We start from the raw sequence: 20608 nt of genomic DNA, 5'->3' as shown, positions 1-20608 counted from the left end.
CACGCCACTGGAAACCTTCACAAGGGCAGTTTCAGTGGAGTGGATCGACCTAAACCAGATTGATATTTATCATAAAGATCATTATCTTCCATGATTGATGTAGCTGCTTGGCTACCACTTTTTCCATCATTTTTGACATGAAGGGAAGCGTAGATATGGGCCGGTAGTTTATAGGCTGACCTGGATCAAGATTAGGCTTTTGAGAATGGGATTTACTAGGGCGTGTTTAAAGTAGCTGGGGACTGTGCCGGATTTAAGTGAGAGGTTGATCAGTTTCACCAACCATGGACCGACTTCATCAAAACATTTAAAAGCAGTGAGGTTGGAATAATATCCACAGGGCTCGATGTGGTTTCATTTTTCTCACTAGATCCTGAATATCCTGTAGGCTGACAGGAGAGAAGGAGGACCATGTGCTGACGGGAGCTACAGAAGTGCACGAGCTGACCAAGGGAGTCGTGATACTGGCCCCTAATATCTTCTACTTTATTTACAAAGAAGTTTAAAACATGTTACCATCATCCCTTGTGTGTACAGGGACATGGGACGGTGGGGGTGTAACAAGATGTTCAATAGTGTTGAACAAGACTCTGGGGTTTCTCTATTTGTAGACCAGGTTAGTGAAATAAGTAGAGCGGGCGCGCTTTATTATTTCATTTAGCTCCATTATCTTTTCCTTAAGATGGAGTCGATGCACTTCCAGTTTAGTTGTTTTCCACAACCGTTCCACTTTCCGACAGCTTCTTTTGAAGTTAAAAATGGTTTCATTCATCCATGGACAAGTTTTTTTATGAGTGCTAACAACGTTTTTAGCTGGTGCTACTGTGGTCTAACAGAGTCAGACAGTGATTATTAAAGTTAGCCATAAAAGAGTCAACATCATCACAGCTAGCGAAGGAAGCTGGGTCAAAGGAGGCAGAAAACCCACTGAAAGCTGCTTCATTTAGGATGCGTCGCTGTTTTTTCACATTGGAAGGGATTTTAGTCAGAGTGAGTGCAGGTTAAATAAAATACAGCAGTGGTCACTTAACTGTAAATCATTTATGCTTAATTTGTCTATTTTTAAACCAAAGAAAAAACTAAATCTAAAGTATGACCTTTGGTGTGTGTTGGACCTGACACATGTTGTACAAAGTTAAAAGAGTCCATAAGAGTCATCAACTCAGTGGCCATAGGACATGTGGAGTTATCAACATGGAGGTTAAATCTCCAAGGATTAAAACACTCTCAAGTGTTATAATAGATGCCATGAACGCAGAGAACTCATCTAAAAATATACGAGTAGGACCAGGCGGTCGGTACAGTAAAACACATTGAAAAGCGTGTTCGTTTCCAACCTTGCACATCTGAGCTCGAAGGAGTTTGAACGCGTTCGTGTCCAACAGTCTGCAGCTGAATGTGTCCCGGTAAACGAGTGCCAATCCTCCTCCGCGACGCGTGATCCGTGGGGTTCCAAACACAGAACAGTCTGCAGGGCGCAGCTCATTTAAGTGAACGTACTCGTTCTCCCATTGCCATGTCTCTGTGATTAATATCAGGTCCAACCCGCGGGACATGAAAACATCTTTCAGGATGTGCGCTTTATTTGCCAGCGATCTGGCGTTTTGTAATCCAAGGCGCAGCGACACTTCCGTGTTGGCCCGTGGAGAGTCGCGCTGCAGCGGGCGAAGGCAACCATAATCCACGGCACGGTGTCTGGGAAGGCGCCGGTGAAGCAGTGCTACGAGCGGCAGATGACGCAGGCCGGTGATCGGACGCACGGGAGCCACAGGCTGAATCCACCGTAATCCATTTGACAGCGGGTGTCCCGGAGCAGTCCCAGGACAAGACCTCCTGTACGCCTTCACCTTCACCAGGAGTCCAGCGCGTCTGCCCCGCCTCTTGGCACCCTTCCTACGCGGGACAGGTGCACGCAGCAGGTAGGCAGGCACCGAGGCCAAGTGTGGAGGAAGTCTGGAGGTTTGATCCTCAGGGCAGCTCAGACGTACCTCATGTGCATGATTTAGGTCCATTAGTGCCTGACGATCGTATGTCAATACTGTTGCATCGATGTTTTGGCACAAAAGAACGATCAGGACACAGACAAACAGAAGTTCCAGCAGAGCTGGCAGACGGCAGCCGGTACACGCTGGCGCCATCTTTCTTTGTAACACAAAGGTTAATGCATGCGTGTAGACGTCACTTCCTTCAGTCGTAATCCTAACAACCACTATCACAGACCTTCAGCTTTATTCTGAAGGTTATGAACACCTGAAGTCCTTTCAGTCACTGTGTTTGTACTGACCTGAGAGTAGTCCAGTTTACAGTGAGGACTCTTCAGTCCTTCACACAGCAGCTCCACTCCTGAATCCTGCAGCTTGTTTTTACTCAGGTCCAGATCTTTCAGACTGGAGGACTGAGAGCTGAGGACTGAGGACAGAACTTCACAGCTTCTTTTTGAGAGATCACAGGAACTCAGGCTGTGGGAGAAAGACATTTGAAACAAGAGCATTGTCAGTTATCTGGATCAATGAACCTGATCATGGTACCAGGATCATTCACACTTTAAAGGTTTGGAAGACATTTATATCTCCATTAATAACTATACAGTAGGTCCACAATGTGTGGATACACATTTTATAGAAACACTTTGATGAAATGCACAATCTGGGATCTGATCCATAAGAAACTCAGTGGATACTTGAGGAACCAACCTGACATAACGGAATCACATTTCAAAAAGATCAGTCTTTATGAACCCAGATATGAATTTTGGAATTTTCACCAATGATGAGAGAGAGAAAGAGAGATTTTTAGATGTTTTAAACTGATCCAGAATCAGTTTATTGATTCAGAAATATTCCATGGCTTAATTTCTAAGTTGGTTAAAATTTTGTCAAAATGTGTGAAGTAGTTTTGATGTAATCTTGATTAAAAAAAAAACCTAAAAAAACAGTGGAAATATTCCCTCCTTGGTGGAGGAAATCATTTTAATATTTATCACATTGTTTATATGTATACTATCTATATTATTTATACTTTTACATTATATTATATATAGCCTCTAATAATGTATTTTATCTCCTTCATTGCATTATTTTGGGTGTTTTTTGGGGTATTCTGTGTGTTGCCTTCTGTTGTCTTTTTTTCTTGCATTTTATCTGAACTGTAATGACAGTAAATTTTCCCACTGTGGGACCAATAAAGCTACTATACTCTACTATTGACATAATTAAAAGCTCCCATACACTTCATATCATTTTAATAACTTTACTGTAGATGACATGACTTATTTATTTTTGTAAAGTTGGTAACTTGTGTCTAAGAAACAACATGAATGTAATTTCATGAGAAAATTATTTTGGCATTAACACAATTCTCCATATTTCTGATTTATCCACTATCACAGACCTTCAGCTTTATTCTGAAGGTTATGAACACCTGAAGTTCTTTCAGTCACTGTGTTTGTACTGACCTGAGATTGTACAGTTTACAGTGAGGACTCTTCAGTCCTTCACACAGCAGCTCCACTCCTGAATCCTGCAGCTTGTTGAAACTCAGGTACAGATATTTCAGACTGGAGGACTGAGAGCTGAGGACTGAGGACAGAACTTCACAGCTTCTTTTTGAGAGATCACAGCTAATCAGTCTGTGGGAGAAAGACATTTGAACAAGAGCATTGTCAGTTATCTGGATCAATGAACCTGATCATGGTACCAGGATCATTCACACTTTAAAGGTTTGGAAGACATTTATATCTCCATTAATAACTATACAGTAGGTCACAATGTGTGGATACACATTTTATAGAAACACTTTGATGAAATGCACAATCTGGATCTGATCCATAAAAAACTCAGTGGGATACTTGAGGAACCAACCTGACATAACGGAATCACATTTCAAAAAGATCAGTCTTTATGAACCCAGATATGAATTTTTGGAATTTCACCAATGATGAGAGAGAGAGAGAGAGAGAGAGAGAGAGAGAGAGAGAGAGAGTTTTAGATGTTTTTAAACTGATCCAGAATCAGTTTATTGATTCAGAAATATTCCATGGCTTAATTTCTAATTTTGGTTAAAATTTTGTCAAAATGTGTGAAGTAGTTTTGATGTAATCTTGATAAAAAACAAACCTAAAAAAACGGTGGAAATATTCCCTCCTTGGTGGAGGAAATCATTTTAATATTTATCACATTGTTTATACGTATATATCTATATTCTTTATACTTTTACATTATATTCTTATATAGCCTCTAATAATGTATTTTATCTCCTTCATTGCATTATTTTTGGGTGTTTTTTGGGGTATTCTGTGTGTTGCCTTCTGTGTCTTTTTTTCTTGCATTTTATCTGAACTGTAATGACAGTAAATTTTCCCACTGTGGGACCAATAAAGCTACTATACTCTACTATTGACAATTAAAAGCTCCCATACACTTCATATCATTTTAATAACTTTACTGTAGATGACATGACTTTTTTATTTTTGTAAAGTTGGTAACTTGTGTCTAAGAAACAACATGAATGTAATTTCATGAGAGATTTATTTTGGCATTAACACAATTCTCCATATTTCTGATTTATCCACTATCACAGACCTTCAGCTTTATTCTGAAGGTTATGAACACCTGAAGTCCTTTCAGTCACTGTGTTTGTACTGACCTGAGATTGTCCAGTTTACAGTGAGGACTCTTCAGTCCTTCACACAGCAGCTCCACTCCTGAATCCTGCAGCTTGTTGAGACTCAGGCCCAGAACTTTCAGACTGGAGGACTGAGAGCTGAGGACTGAGGACAGAACTTCACAGCTTCTTTTTGAGAGATTACAGGATCTCAGGCTGTGGGAGAAAGACATTTGAAACAAGAGCATTGTCAGTTATCTGGATCAATGAACCTGATCATGGTACCAGGATCATTCACACTTTAAAGGTTTGGAAGACATTTATATCTCCATTAATAACTATACAGTAGGTCACAATGTGTGGATACACATTTTATATAAAAACTTTGATGAAATGCACAATCTGGATCTGATCCATAAGAAACTCAGTGGGATACTTGAGGAACCAACCTGACATAACGGAATCACATTTCAAAAAGATCAGTCTTTATGAACCCAGATATGAATTTTTGGAATTTCACTAATGATTAATTGATTCAGAAGTATTCCATGGCTTAAGGTCTAATTTTGGTTAAAATTTAGTCAAAATGTGTGAAGTAGGTTTGATGTAATCTTGATAAAAAACAAACCTAAAAAAAACGGTGGAAATATTCCCTCCTTGGTGGAGGAAATCATTTTAATATTTATCACATTGTTCATATGTATATATCTATATTCTTTATACTTTTACATTATATTCTTATATAGCCTCTAATAATGTATTTTATCTCCTTCATTGCATTATTTTTGGGTGTTTTTTGGGGTATTCTGTGTGTTGCCTTCTGTTGTCTTTTTTTCTTGCATTTTATCTGAACTGTAATGACAGTAAAATTTTCCCACTGTGGGACCAATAAAGCTACTATACTCTACTATTGACATAATTAAAGCTCCCATACACTTCATATCATTTTAATAACTTTACTGTAGATGACATGACTTATTTATTTTGTAAAGTTGGTAACTTGTGTCTAAGAAACAACATGAATGTAATTTCATGAGAAAATTATTTTGGCATTAACACAATTCTCCATATTTCTGATTTAGTAAGTAAGTAAGTAAGTAAGTAAGTATTTATTTATAAAGCGCTTTTCGCAGATAAAATCACAAAGTGCTGTACACAGAAACAATAAACATACATTTACATCACATGTGTAGCATCATAAAAGGGCAGTAAAAATTAAAAATAAAATCTTGTTAACTAAAAGTTTTTTTGAAAAGCGAAGTCTTCAAATGTTTTTTAAAAGTGTCCACGCAGTTCATCTCCCGGAGAGACTGGGGCAGACCATTGCAGAGTCTGGGGGCTGCAGCCTGGAACGCCAGGTCTCCTCTGGTTTTAAATTTGGTTTTTGGGAACCTTAGTAGACCCTGACCTGAGGATCGAAGGCTGCGTCCTGAAGTGTAGGGACACAACATGTCTGAAATGTATAGAGGAGCCTGGCCATGCAAAGCCCGGAATGTTAGAACCAGTATTTTATATTCAATCCGGAAATTGACAGGGAGCCAGTGCAGGGAGGAAAGTATCGGGGTAATGTGTGATGTTCTGGACGTACCGGTCAAAAGTCTGGCAGCAGCATTTTGAACCATTTGGAGTTTACACAGGGTCGACTTATTAAAACAGGTAAAAACTGAGTTACAGTAGTCAATGCGGGACGAAATAAAAGCATGGATGACCAGTTCCAGATCAGGTTTGGACAGTAGATGCCTCACTTTTGAGATATTTCTCAGATGGTAAAAACAGTTTTTAGTCAGTTGACGACAGTGGCCCTCCAAAGACATCGATTGGTTAAACACAACCCCAAGATTTCTGATGCTGGATTTCACTGATGAACCCAAATCACCGAGAGAGTTCTTAATAAGTGGGATCTTTTTATCAGGGGCGATGATCAGAGTTTCTGTTTTGTTGGGGTTTATCTGGAGGTAGTTTGATGAAAACCAGTTTTTGATGCATGAGATACAGTCCAAGAACTCAGGTAAAAAGTGAAACTCTGAGTCATTAAAAGAGCAGTATAACTGGATATCATCAGCATAAAAATGATAAGAAACATTTTTAAAACCACGGATCAACCGACCAAGAGGCATCAGGTACAATAAAAACAAAACAGGCCCCAGAACAGAGCCCTGGGGTACTCCACATGACAGGGTGGACACATTGGACAATACATCATTAAAAGCCACATTAAAAGTTCTACCATTTATATACGAGGCAAACCACTGTAGTACAGCACCGGAAAACCCCATTTCTGATTTGAGACGATGGATCAGTGTGTTGTGATCTACGGTGTCGAAAGCAGATGTTAAATCCAATAAAGTTAAAACTGTGTAGCGACCAGAATCAGCAGCCATCATCACGCCACTGGAAACCTTCACAAGGGCAGTTTCAGTGGAGTGGATCGACCTAAAACCAGATTGATATTTATCATAAAGATCATTATCTTCCATGATTGATGTTAGCTGCTTGGCTACCACTTTTTCCATCATTTTTGACATGAAGGGAAGCTTAGATATGGGCCGGTAGTTTATAGGCTGACCTGGATCAAGATTAGGCTTTTTGAGAATGGGATTTACTAGGGCGTGTTTAAAGTAGCTGGGGACTGTGCCGGATTTAAGTGAGAGGTTGATCAGTTTCACCAACCATGGACCGACTTCATCAAAAACATTTAAAAGCAGTGAGGTTGGAATAATATCCACAGGGCTCGATGTGGGTTTCATTTTTCTCACTAGATCCTGAATATCCTGTAGGCTGACAGGAGAGAAGGAGGACCATGTGCTGACGGGAGCTACAGAAGTGCACGAGCTGACCAAGGGAGTCGTGATACTGGCCCTAATATCTTCTACTTTATTTACAAAGAAGTTTAAAAACATGTTACAATCATCCCTTGTGTGTACAGGGACATGGGACGGTGGGGGTGTAACAAGATGTTCAATAGTGTTGAACAAGACTCTGGGGTTTCTCTTATTTTGTAGAACAAGGTTAGTGAAATAAGTAGAGCGGGCGCGCTTTATTATTTCATTTAGCTCCATTATCTTTTCCTTAAGATGGAGTCGATGCACTTCCAGTTTAGTTGTTTTCCACAACCGTTCCACTTTCCGACAGCTTCTTTTGAAGTTAAAAATGGTTTCATTCATCCATGGACAAGGTTTTTTATGAGTGCTAACAACGTTTTTAGCTGGTGCTACTGTGTCTAACAGAGTCAGACAGTGATTATTAAAGTTAGCCATAAAAGAGTCAACATCATCACAGCTAGCGAAGGAAGCTGGGTCAAAGGAGGCAGAAAACCCACTGAAAGCTGCTTCATTTAGGATGCGTCGCTGTTTTTTCACATTGGAAGGGATTTTAGTCAGAGTGAGTGACAGGTTAAATAAAATACAGCAGTGGTCACTTAACTGTAAATCATTTATGCTTAATTTGTCTATTTTTAAACCAAAAGAAAAAACTAAATCTAAAGTATGACCTTTGGTGTGTGTTGGACCTGACACATGTTGTACAAAGTTAAAAGAGTCCATAAGAGTCATCAACTCAGTGGCCATAGGACATGTGGAGTTATCAACATGGAGGTTAAAATCTCCAAGGATTAAAACACTCTCAAGTGTTATAATAGATGCCATGAACGCAGAGAACTCATCTAAAAATATACGAGTAGGACCAGGCGGTCGGTACAGTAAAACACATTGAAAAGCGTGTTCGTTTCCAACCTTGCACATCTGGAGCTCGAAGGAGTTGAACGCGTTCGTGTCCAACAGTCTGCAGCTGAATGTGTCCCGGTAAACGAGTGCCAATCCTCCTCCGCGACGCGTGATCCGTGGGGTTCCAAACACAGAACAGTCTGCAGGGCGCAGCTCATTTAAGTGAACGTACTCGTTCTCCCATTGCCATGTCTCTGTGATTAATATCAGGTCCAACCCGCGGGACATGAAAACATCTTTCAGGATGTGCGCTTTATTTGCCAGCGATCTGGCGTTTTGTAATCCAAGGCGCAGCGACACTTCCGTGTTGGCCCGTGGAGAGTCGCGCTGCAGCGGGCGAAGGCAACCATAATCCACGGCACGGTGTCTGGGAAGGCGCCGGTGAAGCAGTGCTACGAGCGGCAGATGACGCAGGCCGGTGATCGGACGCACGGGAGCCACAGGCTGAATCCACCGTAATCCAGTTGACAGCGGGTGTCCCGGAGCAGTCCCAGGACAAGACCTCCTGTACGCCTTCACCTTCACCAGGAGTCCAGCGCGTCTGCCCCGCCTCTTGGCACCCTTCCTACGCGGGACAGGTGCACGCAGCAGGTAGGCAGGCACCGAGGCCAAGTGTGGAGGAAGTCTGGAGGTTTGATCCTCAGGGCAGCTCAGACGTACCTCATGTGCATGATTTAGGTCCATTAGTGCCTGACGATCGTATGTCAATACTGTTGCATCGATGTTTTGGCACAAAAGAACGATCAGGACACAGACAAACAGAAGTTCCAGCAGAGCTGGCAGACGGCAGCCGGTACACGCTGGCGCCATCTTTCTTTGTAACACAAAGGTTAATGCATGCGTGTAGACGTCACTTCCTTCAGTCGTAATCCTAACAACCACTTTCACAGACCTTCAGCTTTATTCTGAAGGTTATGAACACCTGAAGTCCTTTCAGTCACTGTGTTTGTACTGACCTGAGAGAGTCCAGTTTACAGTGAGGACTCTTCAGTCCTTCACACAGCAGCTCCACTCCTGAATCCTGCAGCTTGTTTTTACTCAGGTCCAGATCTTTCAGACTGGAGGACTGAGAGCTGAGGACTGAGGACAGAACTTCACAGCTTCTTTTTGAGAGATTACAGGAACTCAGGCTGTGGGAGAAAGACATTTGAAACAAGAGCATTGTCAGTTATCTGGATCAATGAACCTGATCATGGTACCAGGATCATTCACACTTTAAAGGTTTGGAAGACATTTATATCTCCATTAATAACTATACAGTAGGTCACAATGTGTGGATACACATTTTATAGAAACACTTTGATGAAATGCACAATCTGGATCTGATCCATAAGAAACTCAGTGGGATACTTGAGGAACCAACCTGACATAACGGAATCACATTTCAAAAAGATCAGTCTTTATGAACCCAGATATGAATTTTTGGAATTTCACCAATGATGAGAGAGAGAAAGAGAGATTTTTAGATGTTTTAAACTGATCCAGAATCAGTTTATTGATTCAGAAATATTCCATGGCTTAATTTCTAAGTTTGGTTAAAATTTTGTCAAAATGTGTGAAGTAGTTTTGATGTAATCTTGATTAAAAAAAAAAACCTAAATAAACAGTGGAAATATTCCCTCCTTGGTGGAGGAAATCATTTTCAAATTCATCACATTGTTTATATGTATACTGTATATCTATATTATTTATACTTTTACATTATATTTATATAAAGCCTCTATTATTGTATTGTTTATTTTATCTCCTTCATTGCATTATTTTTGGGTGTTTTTTGGGGTATTCTGTGTGTTGCCTTCTGTTGTCTTTTTTTCTTGCATTTTATCTGAACTGTAATGACAGTAAATTTTCCCACTGTGGGACCAATAAAGCTACTATACTCTACTATTGACATAATTAAAAGCTCCCATACACTTCATATCATTTTAATAACTTTACTGTAGATGACATGACTTATTTATTTTTGTAAAGTTGGTAACTTGTGTCTAAGAAACAACATGAATGTAATTTCATGAGAAAATTATTTTGGCATTAACACAATTCTCCATATTTCTGATTTATCCACTATCACAGACCTTCAGCTTTATTCTGAAGGTTATGAACACCTGAAGTTCTTTCAGTCACTGTGTTTGTACTGACCTGAGAAAGTACAGTTTACAGTGAGGACTCTTCAGTCCTTCACACAGCAGCTCCACTCCTGAATCCTGCAGCTTGTTGTCACTCAGGTCCAGATCTTCCAGACTGGAGGACTGAGAGCTGAGGGCTGAGGACAGAACTTCACAGCTTCTTTTTGAGAGATCACAGCTAATCAGGCTGTGGGAGAAAGACATTTGAAACAAGAGCATTGTCAGTTATCTGGATCAATGAACCTGATCATGGTACCAGGATCATTCACACTTTAAAGGTTTGGAAGACATTTATATCTCCATTAATAACTATACAGTAGGTCACAATGTGTGGATACACATTTTATAGAAAAACTTTGATGAAATGCACAATCTGGATCTGATCCATAAGAAACTCAGTGGGATACTTGAGGAACCAACCTGACATAACGGAATCACATTTCAAAAAGATCAGTCTTTATGAACCCAGATATGAATTTTTGGAATTTCACCAATGATGAGAGAGAGAGAGAGAGAGAGAGAGAGAGAGAGAGAGAGAGAGAGAGAGAGTTTTAGATGTTTTAAACTGATCCAGAATCAGTTTATTGATTCAGAAATATTCCATGGCTTAATTTCTAATTTTGGTTAAAATTTTGTCAAAATGTGTGAAGTAGTTTTGATGTAATCTTGATAAAAAACAAACCTAAAAAAACGGTGGAAATATTCCCTCCTTGGTGGAGGAAATCATTTTAATATTTATCACATTGTTTATACGTATATATCTATATTCTTTATACTTTTACATTATATTCTTATATAGCCTCTAATAATGTATTTTATCTCCTTCATTGAATTATTTTTGGGTGTTTTTTGGGGTATTCTGTGTGTTGCCTTCTGTTGTCTTTTTTCTTGCATTTTATCTGAACTGTAATGACAGTAAATTTTCCCACTGTGGGACCAATAAAGCTACTATACTCTACTATTGACATATTTAAAAGCTCCCATACACTTCATATCATTTTAATAACTTTACTGTAGATGACATGATTTATTTATTTTTGTAAAGTTGGTAACTTGTGTCTAAGAAACAACATGAATGTAATTTCATGAGAGATTTATTTTGGCATTAACACAATTCTCCATATTTCTGATTTATCCACTATCACAGACCTTCAGCTTTATTCTGAAGGTTATGAACACCTGAAGTCCTTTCAGTCACTGTGTTTGTACTGACCTGAGATTGTCCAGTTTACAGTGAGGACTCTTCAGTCCTTCACACAGCAGCTCCACTCCTGAATCCTGCAGCTTGTTGAAACTCAGGCACAGATTTTCCAGACTGGAGGACTGAGAGCTGAGGACTGAGGACAGAACTTCACAGCTTCTTTTTGAGAGATCACAGCTAATCAGGCTGTGGGAGAAAGACATTTGAAACAAGAGCATTGTTAGTTATCTGGATCAATGAACCTGATCATGGTACCAGGATCATTCACACTTTAAAGGTTTGGAAGACATTTATATCTCCATTAATAACTATACAGTAGGTCACAATGTGTGGATACACATTTTATATAAAAACTTTGATGAAATGCACAATCTGGATCTGATCCATAAGAAACTCAGTGGGATACTTGAGGAACCAACCTGACATAACGGAATCACATTTCAAAAAGATCAGTCTTTATGAACCCAGATATGAATTTTTGGATTTTCACCAATGATGAGAGAGAGAAAGAGAGATTTTTAGATGTTTTAAACTGATCCAGAATCAGTTTATTGATTCAGAAATATTCCATGGCTTAATTTCTAAGTTTGGTTAAAATTTTGTCAAAATGTGTGAAGTAGTTTTGATGTAATCTTGATTAAAAAAAAAAACCTAAATAAACAGTGGAAATATTCCCTCCTTGGTGGAGGAAATCATTTTAATATTTATCACATTGTTTATATGTATATATCTATATTCTTTGTACTTTTACATTATATTCTTATATAGCCTCTAATAATGTATTTTATCTCCTTCATTGCATTATTTTTGGGTGTTTTTTGGGGTATTCTGTGTGTTGCCTTCTGTTGTCTTTTTTTCTTGCATTTTATCTGAACTGTAATGACAGTAAATTTTCCCACTGTGGGACCAATAAAGCTACTATACTCTACTATTGACATAATTAAAAGCTCCCATACACTTCATATCATTTTAATAACTTTACTGTAGATGACATGACTTATTTATTTTTGTAAAGTTGGTAACTTGTGTCTAAGAAACAACATGAATGTAATTTCATGAGAAAATTATTTTGGCATTAACACAATTCTCCATATTTCTGATTTATCACTTTCACAGACCTTCAGCTTTATTCTGAAGGTTATGAACACCTGAAGTCCTTTCAGTCACTGTGTTTGTACTGACCTGAGAAAGTACAGTTTACAGTGAGGACTCTTCAGTCCTTCACACAGCAGCTCCACTCCTAAATCCTGCAGCTTGTTGAGACTCAGGTCCAGATCTTCCAGACTGGAGGACTGAGAGCTGAGGACTGAGGACAGAACTTCACAGCTTCTTTTTGAGAGATCACAGGAACTCAGTCTGTGGGAGAAAGACATTTGAAACAAGAGCATTGTTAGTTATCTGGATCAATGAACCTGATCATGGTACCAGGATCATTCACACTTTAAAGGTTTGGAAGACATTTATATCTCCATTAATAACTATACAGCAGGTCACAATGTGTGGAAACACATTTTATAGAAACACTTTGATGAAATGCACAATCTGGATCTGATCCATAAGAAACTCAGTGGGATACTTGAGGAACCAACCTGACATAACGGAATCACATTTCAAAAAGATCAGTCTTTATGAACCCAGATATGAATTTTTGGAATTTCACTAATGATTAATTGATTCAGAAGTATTCCATGGCTTAAGGTCTAATTTTGGTTAAAATTTAGTCAAAATGTGTGAAGTAGTTTTGATTAAAAAAACCAAAAAAAAAATGAGGAAAAAGGCTCTTCTGGATTACACGGTGGCATAACTACAAAAATTCACCAGAATGAATGACGTAATTGTCTCTGGATTGACACTAAACCAAGATCATGTGCCCGAGACAGTGAACCAAAGGAGTTGGATGAATTATCAGTGTTGAAACAGGTCACCGAGTTCTAGCACTCCAAAGGGAGTAAGATGGGTGCAGGTAACATTGAGGCCTGTCATCCCCTTCTAAGGAGAAGAAAAGAGGACAAACCAGCCCTAACAATATGATTTGTTAATAAGAAGCATAACATGGATCAATTGAGACAGGGGAGGAAACTGAAGGGAATAGACGTGTATTTAAATGAACACTTGACAACAACAAAAAAATGCAGATATTGCCAAAAAAGCGAGATTCCTGAGGAAACAGAAGAAGATCCAATCCACATGGACTGCAAACTGTAAGGTATTTATAAAGTTGAATGGGACACCTGAAGAAGCCAGAAGGCTGAACATTAGAAGTGAGGAATAGTTGGAAAAATACAGTTAATGAACAGACACAGTGGGCACATTGTACTGCTCTAACATGTGATTAACAACAAATTACATGTTTAACATTGAACAAGACATAGATGCTGACAGTAACTTTTTAACAAAACAAATATTAATTGCAGATATTTTACAGATGAACAATTTAACTCTACATTTACCACAAGTGTGTGATTATCAACTATACACATAAATACTAGGAGTTTATACACAAACCTCCAAAATATCAAAGAATATACTAGTCATTTTGAAAAACCATTTATTGTGATTGCCATGTCAGAAAGTTGGCTGGACTATGAGAAAATAATGGATTTTGAGTTAAAAGGGTTTGAAATGAACCAAAACAACAGGAGGAATAAATGAGGATGGGGATTTGTTTTGTACATCGACAAGAAAATTAAATATATTTAAGTATTAGAAAATATGACAAGAACTGTTGATGATCTGATGGAGTGTATTACTATTGAAATTATCATGGAAAACGGTAAAAATATTTTGGTCAGTTGTGTATACAGAGCACCTGGCTCTAGTGTTGACATATTTAAGAGTATCATGGAAGAAATGTTTGTGGGGTCTAGTCAGAAAGTCATATTCATCTGTAGGGATATCAATAAATGTCAAATAAATTCATGGAATTTGGTAACTGTAATACAAGCATAGATGTGAAAATTATAATTAATAATGTGGATCTTGAGAGGGTATATGAATACAAATTTCTTGGAGTTACACTGAACCACAAACTTTGCTGGAAAGCCCACGTAAGACACATTGGCTCTAAATTAGCAAGAACTGTTGGAGTGTTGGGTTGAGCCAAATAAAGTATCTTCTGAATGAAAAAGCATTATTTATTTTATATTGCTCACTTGTACTGTCATACCTCTTCATAATTTCACGTTTATTGAAAACTTCGACCTCTTCTAAAAAAGGTGCTGATCTATTCAAAAAAGGCTGTGTCCACCCAAATTTACATGGAGAACAAATGCTAAAATTAAATCTACAGCCTGTGATTCACAACTCCACATGCGCATGACTAGCTGAGAATAAATAGTCAATGGCTTCCAAATACCCAGAGTGTGTGCATCTGTTATTTTGGAGTAATTTGGTCATTTCAAAATGTTTATTTTAATTGTATTTCACTTCAGGGCTGCCCAGAAGTGAAACCTATTCAGCTTCTGACCTCAGTGTGTGAGGGGGCGCTAGGGGGCACTGCACAGCTCCTCACCCAAGCAAGAGTCACGTGTGCGGCCAGAGCTAATCGCTGTTACACAGCCAAGCAGACATGGACTGGAAACACATGAGTGAGAGAGAGGAAGATAGTTTAGACCGGCGATGGGGGAGGGGCGTCTGAGCAGCCGCTCACAATGATATACTAGCAAAGCTCTCAAGTCTCACTGATTGGGCCTGATGTGAGTCACTGATTTGCGTGGCTAAAGCGCGTGCTTGTGTGTGAGCCAGGGCAGACTCCACTTCCTCCTGTGCCATGCTATCGTTAGTGTCTCAAACACAGGGCTCTCTGAATAGATCATTTGAAACCGTCAGCCACTGGTGAGTCTTTTGCAGCCAAGTTTCCCATTGTTTAAACTATATAACTGTCCGTGTAATTGCTCACTAACGCGCTGTTTCACTAGAGTCGGTATTAAACTCAACCTGTTCAATTCTCCATCTGGAAAACTGCAGATTCTCTGTGGTGCCGCGCATGGAAGCTAAGCTCTGACCACTCGGTTCGAAGGTAAACATTGATTTTTGTTTTTAAAAAAAAAAGACAGCCAAATTGTAGATAATACTTTAATTTACTTACTCACTCATGTAGTTTGGAGCTTTACGTTTTGTTTTGCACAGTTTTGTTGTTTTTTTGATTGGCGCTACAATGTCTATGGAGTTTGGTTATCAGCGTCGGAAACATTTTACGGGAACACACACACATGGTATTTATTTATTTATAGTAAAAACATAAAATAAAGAAAATAAATTAGTAAAATAAAACAAAAAACTAAACAATATTTAAACAAAAAGTACACAAAATGACTCCAGCACTCCAGCATCACACTACAATGGCAACCAAAAACAATTACACAAAAAATGCACAAAAAGACAACTGAAAGATAAAAAAAATACAAAAAAACATACATTACAGAAAAATACCCCAAACAACAAAAATATGAAAATGACTCAAAATACACATAAATAAATATTTATACAAAAAATACACAAAATTACAACAGAAATGCACAAAAAGACAAGAGAAAGATACAAAAATACACATAACGACTCCAAAAAACATACATTACAGAAAAATACACCAAACGACAAAAATCTAAAAATGAGAAATTGGGTTTGGCGTCTCGGGGCGCGCCCCCCCGCCGTCTGCCCGGGGACTGGCCGTGGTTCAGCGAGGCACCGCACCGCCTAGGGCGGGGTGCCTCGTGATTGGGGTGATTGGGGGTGGCCTCCGTGGGGCGGGGGCTCTGCTGGCGACGTTGGTGTGGGGTTGCGGTGCCTGGCTGGGGGTGCTTGGGTTTGCCTGCCTATCGGTCCGTGGCTGGCGGGGTGGCCCTGCTTGGGTGGTTGGTGGCGTCCTCTCTCGTCGGGGGGGCCGGGGCCGCCCACCTGTGGAGGGTGCTATGTCGTGGTGTCGTGCGGGCCTGTGCTGGCCCTGGTGTGGGCGATGGCCTCTCTCCTGCTTGGCCGCCGCTTGCCTTGGCAGGGCGCGCCGCTCTGGGCCTAACCTTAACCCTAACCCTAACTCTGGACTGCTGGGGGATGTGGCTGGTGCCTGGCTCCGCCTGGGGGGGGGGTCTCCGGTTGTGCTGCTCGGTGCGTCCCTGGGGCTCGCAGTGCCGCATGCCCGTCTGCGCCATCTACCCTCTCCGGTGGCCCACCATGCCAGACAGGCCTCCTACATGGACACTTCACGTCACTCACTCCCAACTGGTCTGGCTCAACCACTTGTTGCACCACACTCACATACCCAACCCTTGGGGGGCTGGATGGTGGGGCTGGGAGTGGAGGGGGCCGCCGCCTGTGCTACTAAGTAGTGGCGCGGGGGCGGCACTCCCACCTCTGGCTGCACTACTAATCCCTCCAATTTTAATTACACCTCAACACATCACCCCCCAGAGGGTGGGACCACCACTTCCATCCTCCGAAGCTATTGCACCACATACACATATATACACATAGGTTGGATGGGGAGCACTAAGAGGAGGGGCGGATGATTGTCTTTCATTGCAGCCAGCAGTGGTGTGACTAGGGGTGACAGTAGGGGGTCCAGTAGCCGCAGTATCAAATCTGTTGAAAAACAGATTTAGTTCGTTGGCCTGGTCCACACTACCGTCCAACCCTCTGTTGCTGGCTGACTTAAAGCCAGGGATGGTCCTCATCCCTTTCCAGACCTGTCTGGTGTTGTTTTGCTGAAGCTTCTTCTCCAGCTTTCTGCCATATTCCACTTTGGCCTCTCTGATTGTCTTTTTAAGGCCCCCCTGGAATTTTTCTCACCTCCTCCCTATTACCATCTCTGAAAGCCCTCTTCTTATTGTTCATGGTGGCTTTGATGTCCTTTGTAACCCAGGGCTTATTGTTAGGGTAACATTTCACAGTCTTAGCTGGGACAGTGGTGTCCACACATAATATAATTGGTGAATTTCATTCTGTGAGGTTATCAATATCTTGTCCATGTGATACACAGAGTGTGTCCCAATTTGTAGCCTCAAAACATCCTTTCAGTGTCTCAAACACCTCCTCCGACTATCTCCTCACTGTCCTTGTGGCCGTAGGCTAGCATTTCACGAGGGGTAGATAACAGGGGCTGAGGTGAATGAGGTTGTGATCTGACCAACCCAGCGGGTGGAGAGGAGAGGAGCCGTATGCATCAGCAACATTAGCATACAGCAGGTCTAACGTCTTCCCCTCTCTGGTCGGACAGGTCACATATTGAGTGAAGCCAGGCAAAGTCTTATTGAAATTAACGAGATTAAAGTCATCTGAGATAGCGATGAATGCACTCGGGTGCTGAGTTTGTAACTGGGCTATGGCTGAGTGAATGATTTCACAGGCTGATGTTGGGTTAGTAAACAGTCACCATTAAAACATGAGAAATCTCACGTGGGAGAAAATATGGTCGGAGCCCAACAGCAAGCAGTTCAATGTCCAGGCAACAGATGCGCTTTTTGATGGTAATGTGCGCTGGGTTACACCACCGGTTGTTAACAAAAACAGCAAGACCCCTGCCTTTCTATTTGCCGCTCTCCCGGTGCACTCCCTGTCTGTCCAAACAGTCTGAAAGCCTTCGATGGAAACGTTGTCGTCAGGAAAATCCTGGTACAGCCATGACTCTGTAAAGCACATTAAACTGCACTCTCGATATTCCCTCTGACTCCGGACTAGGGCCGTCAGCCAGCGACCTCACGTTGCTCATGGTAACCGAGGGGATACTCGGTTTAAAACGTTTTTTGTCCATAATGTTGTTGCGCTTGGCAAAGTCCGCTGGAGGAAAGTAGCGTGTCCATCGTTAAACAAAAACTATTAGAAAGTGTATGTAAGCAAGTCAAAATAAGGAAGTAACTGAAGAAAAACAAGTTAAAGGTTAACAAACTATTAAAAAAAAAAGCCGGAGCGGCTGTCACAGGCAGCATGCACGATGGCGCATGCGCACTAAAACCCCTTTATAACACTGAGTACAGAGTGTGTACACCTCTTTGTACATCCAAACTTCAAACACATACTCATTTGGCCATAACTGACAACTCTACTTAAGCTCCTCCAACTATATGAATACATACTTCCGACGGGCACTGTACTAGTACCCCATAAACACTGTGCTGAGCTGTACAGAGCAACATGCAATATAAACTAAAGCCCACAATAGAGGAGTGAACCACAAAAATCTCATTAAAATTAAAACTACAAACAGAACACAAAAAAATGAAAAAACTATTAAATATCAAATCACTTTCGTCTTCATCTCTTTTAGTGAGTGATCTTATAACTGACCATCAACTGGGTTTATTATGCCTCACAGAGACTTGGCTAAAAAATAAAGATTTTGTTGTTCTTAATGAAGCCAGCCCTCCCAATTATGCTAATCACCATATTCCCCGTGAGAGTGGTCGGGGAGGAGCAGTGGCAGCAGTTTTTTACTCAAGCTTATCAGTTACCCCAAAAACCAAACTTAACCAAAATTCATTTGAAAGTCTCTCCCTTGACATTTGTAATCCCCAAAACAAGATAGAAAAACCCACTTTAATGGTTATAGTTTACCGTCCTCCTGGTCCATATTCAGAATTTCTCTCTGAATTCTCTGACTATCTCACTGATCTGGTGCGAATCACTGATAAAGCTGTCATATTAGGTAACTCTAAAGGGGACATATCATGGTTTTAAATCCTTCCTTTTTACATATAAATCATACAGTTGTGGTCTATATAAAGCAGAACTGCAATGCTTGGGTCTGAATTCCTCATTATTATAGCTCCACAGGCCCCTTTTCTACCCCTTTTCTGATGTGCTTCTGAGAGCAACTTGTTTTGGTGCGGTCTCTTTAAATGCAAATGAGACACTCCATACCCCGCCCTCTCTTCAGGTGACACTCGGTTCAACTCCACCCTGCTCGGCCATTTTTGTAGTTTGATAGAAGAGATACGGCTGTGTAGCGGCACATAAACTTTTTATTCAGAGGTTATTTACAAAATGTCAACAACGTTAGACTTGTCCATCCAGCCTTACATGTTCGAGCCAGAGTCGGACTCGCTAACGCTAGCGCCAAGCTAACGTCACAAAATGCATTTTAATACAGTCTTTTCAAAGACAAAAACGGCAAAATGAAATGACTAATGAAAACTTTAGACTTAAATTAAATCACGTAGGCCATATCATCAAGGATCTAAAACGAGCACACAGCGCTAACATATGAAGTCTGAAGACGGTGCAACTGCTAATGCTAACAAAACAATGACAGGGACGTCTTATCACACTTTTTAGCGTTTTTTACATTTTACCGAAGTGCTCTGTTCGTCGTCTCCAAAGATAGAAGGAATTGAACCCTCAATCAGACAAAGTCTTTCGGCAAATCCTTCTTTATACCGGCGGAGGTTGCAGAAGCAGTCATCCTTGAAGTGCTTCACGCACACAAAAATGACCTTACCCACAGATGTGGGTACATTTCCGTGAAAAATAAAACTCAACCAGGCACTTCGAAAAGTTTCTGATGCTGGGAGACGTTGTAATGAAGCGTGTGGGTTACTACATCCAACAACCAAACATTTTGACTTATCCTCTCGTAACTTCGGCATCCTTGAGCTTGGACTACAAAATAAAAGCGAGAAATAAAAATGGCGGATTGCTCGAAGTGTTAGACCTGGAGTTGATGTCCTAATTTGGCAGTTCCGCTGAAAATACTGTGATGTAATAGTTCAAAAAACGTAATAGAGAATAGAAAAATCGAAACAGATTGAAAAATATGAGCAAAACAGAATATAAAGATATCTGCGGAGCACCTGAAGAGACTAATATGATTTTTTCTGTACTTCTAAGCACTCTAAATATACAACAAAATGCATTTAAGGGCTAAAAAAGTGGATTTAGCATGATATGTCCCCTTTAACATTCACATTGATGATGAAGACAACAGCTGAATTAAATTGTTTTATTATTATTCAACTTTAATACAGGAA

The 20608-nt window shown here is 40.4% G+C and overlaps 1 protein-coding gene across 1 annotated transcript in view; it reads right to left on the bottom strand.

Annotated features, from left to right (window-relative positions):
• Window positions 1-366: 366 nt before the first annotated feature.
• LOC114475309 (NACHT, LRR and PYD domains-containing protein 12-like) overlaps window positions 367-20608 on the bottom strand; it is a 64071-nt gene continuing 43829 nt past the window's right edge. The window contains exons 8-16 of the mRNA XM_028466000.1: window positions 12834-13007; window positions 11664-11837; window positions 10464-10637; window positions 9281-9454; window positions 4645-4818; window positions 3455-3628; window positions 2285-2459; window positions 1338-2018; window positions 367-426 (exon numbers count right to left, since the gene is read on the bottom strand). Of these exons, the coding sequence (XP_028321801.1) occupies window positions 367-426; window positions 1338-2018; window positions 2285-2459; window positions 3455-3628; window positions 4645-4818; window positions 9281-9454; window positions 10464-10637; window positions 11664-11837; window positions 12834-13007 (1960 nt within the window). The remainder of the gene's footprint in view (window positions 427-1337; window positions 2019-2284; window positions 2460-3454; window positions 3629-4644; window positions 4819-9280; window positions 9455-10463; window positions 10638-11663; window positions 11838-12833; window positions 13008-20608) is intronic.

This window comes from Gouania willdenowi, chromosome 14, assembly GCF_900634775.1.
Source record: "Gouania willdenowi chromosome 14, fGouWil2.1, whole genome shotgun sequence".
Lineage (NCBI taxonomy): Eukaryota > Metazoa > Chordata > Actinopteri > Blenniiformes > Gobiesocidae > Gouania > Gouania willdenowi.
Note: the sequence above shows the minus strand (reverse complement) of the source record. Positions and strands in the feature narration are given on the sequence as shown.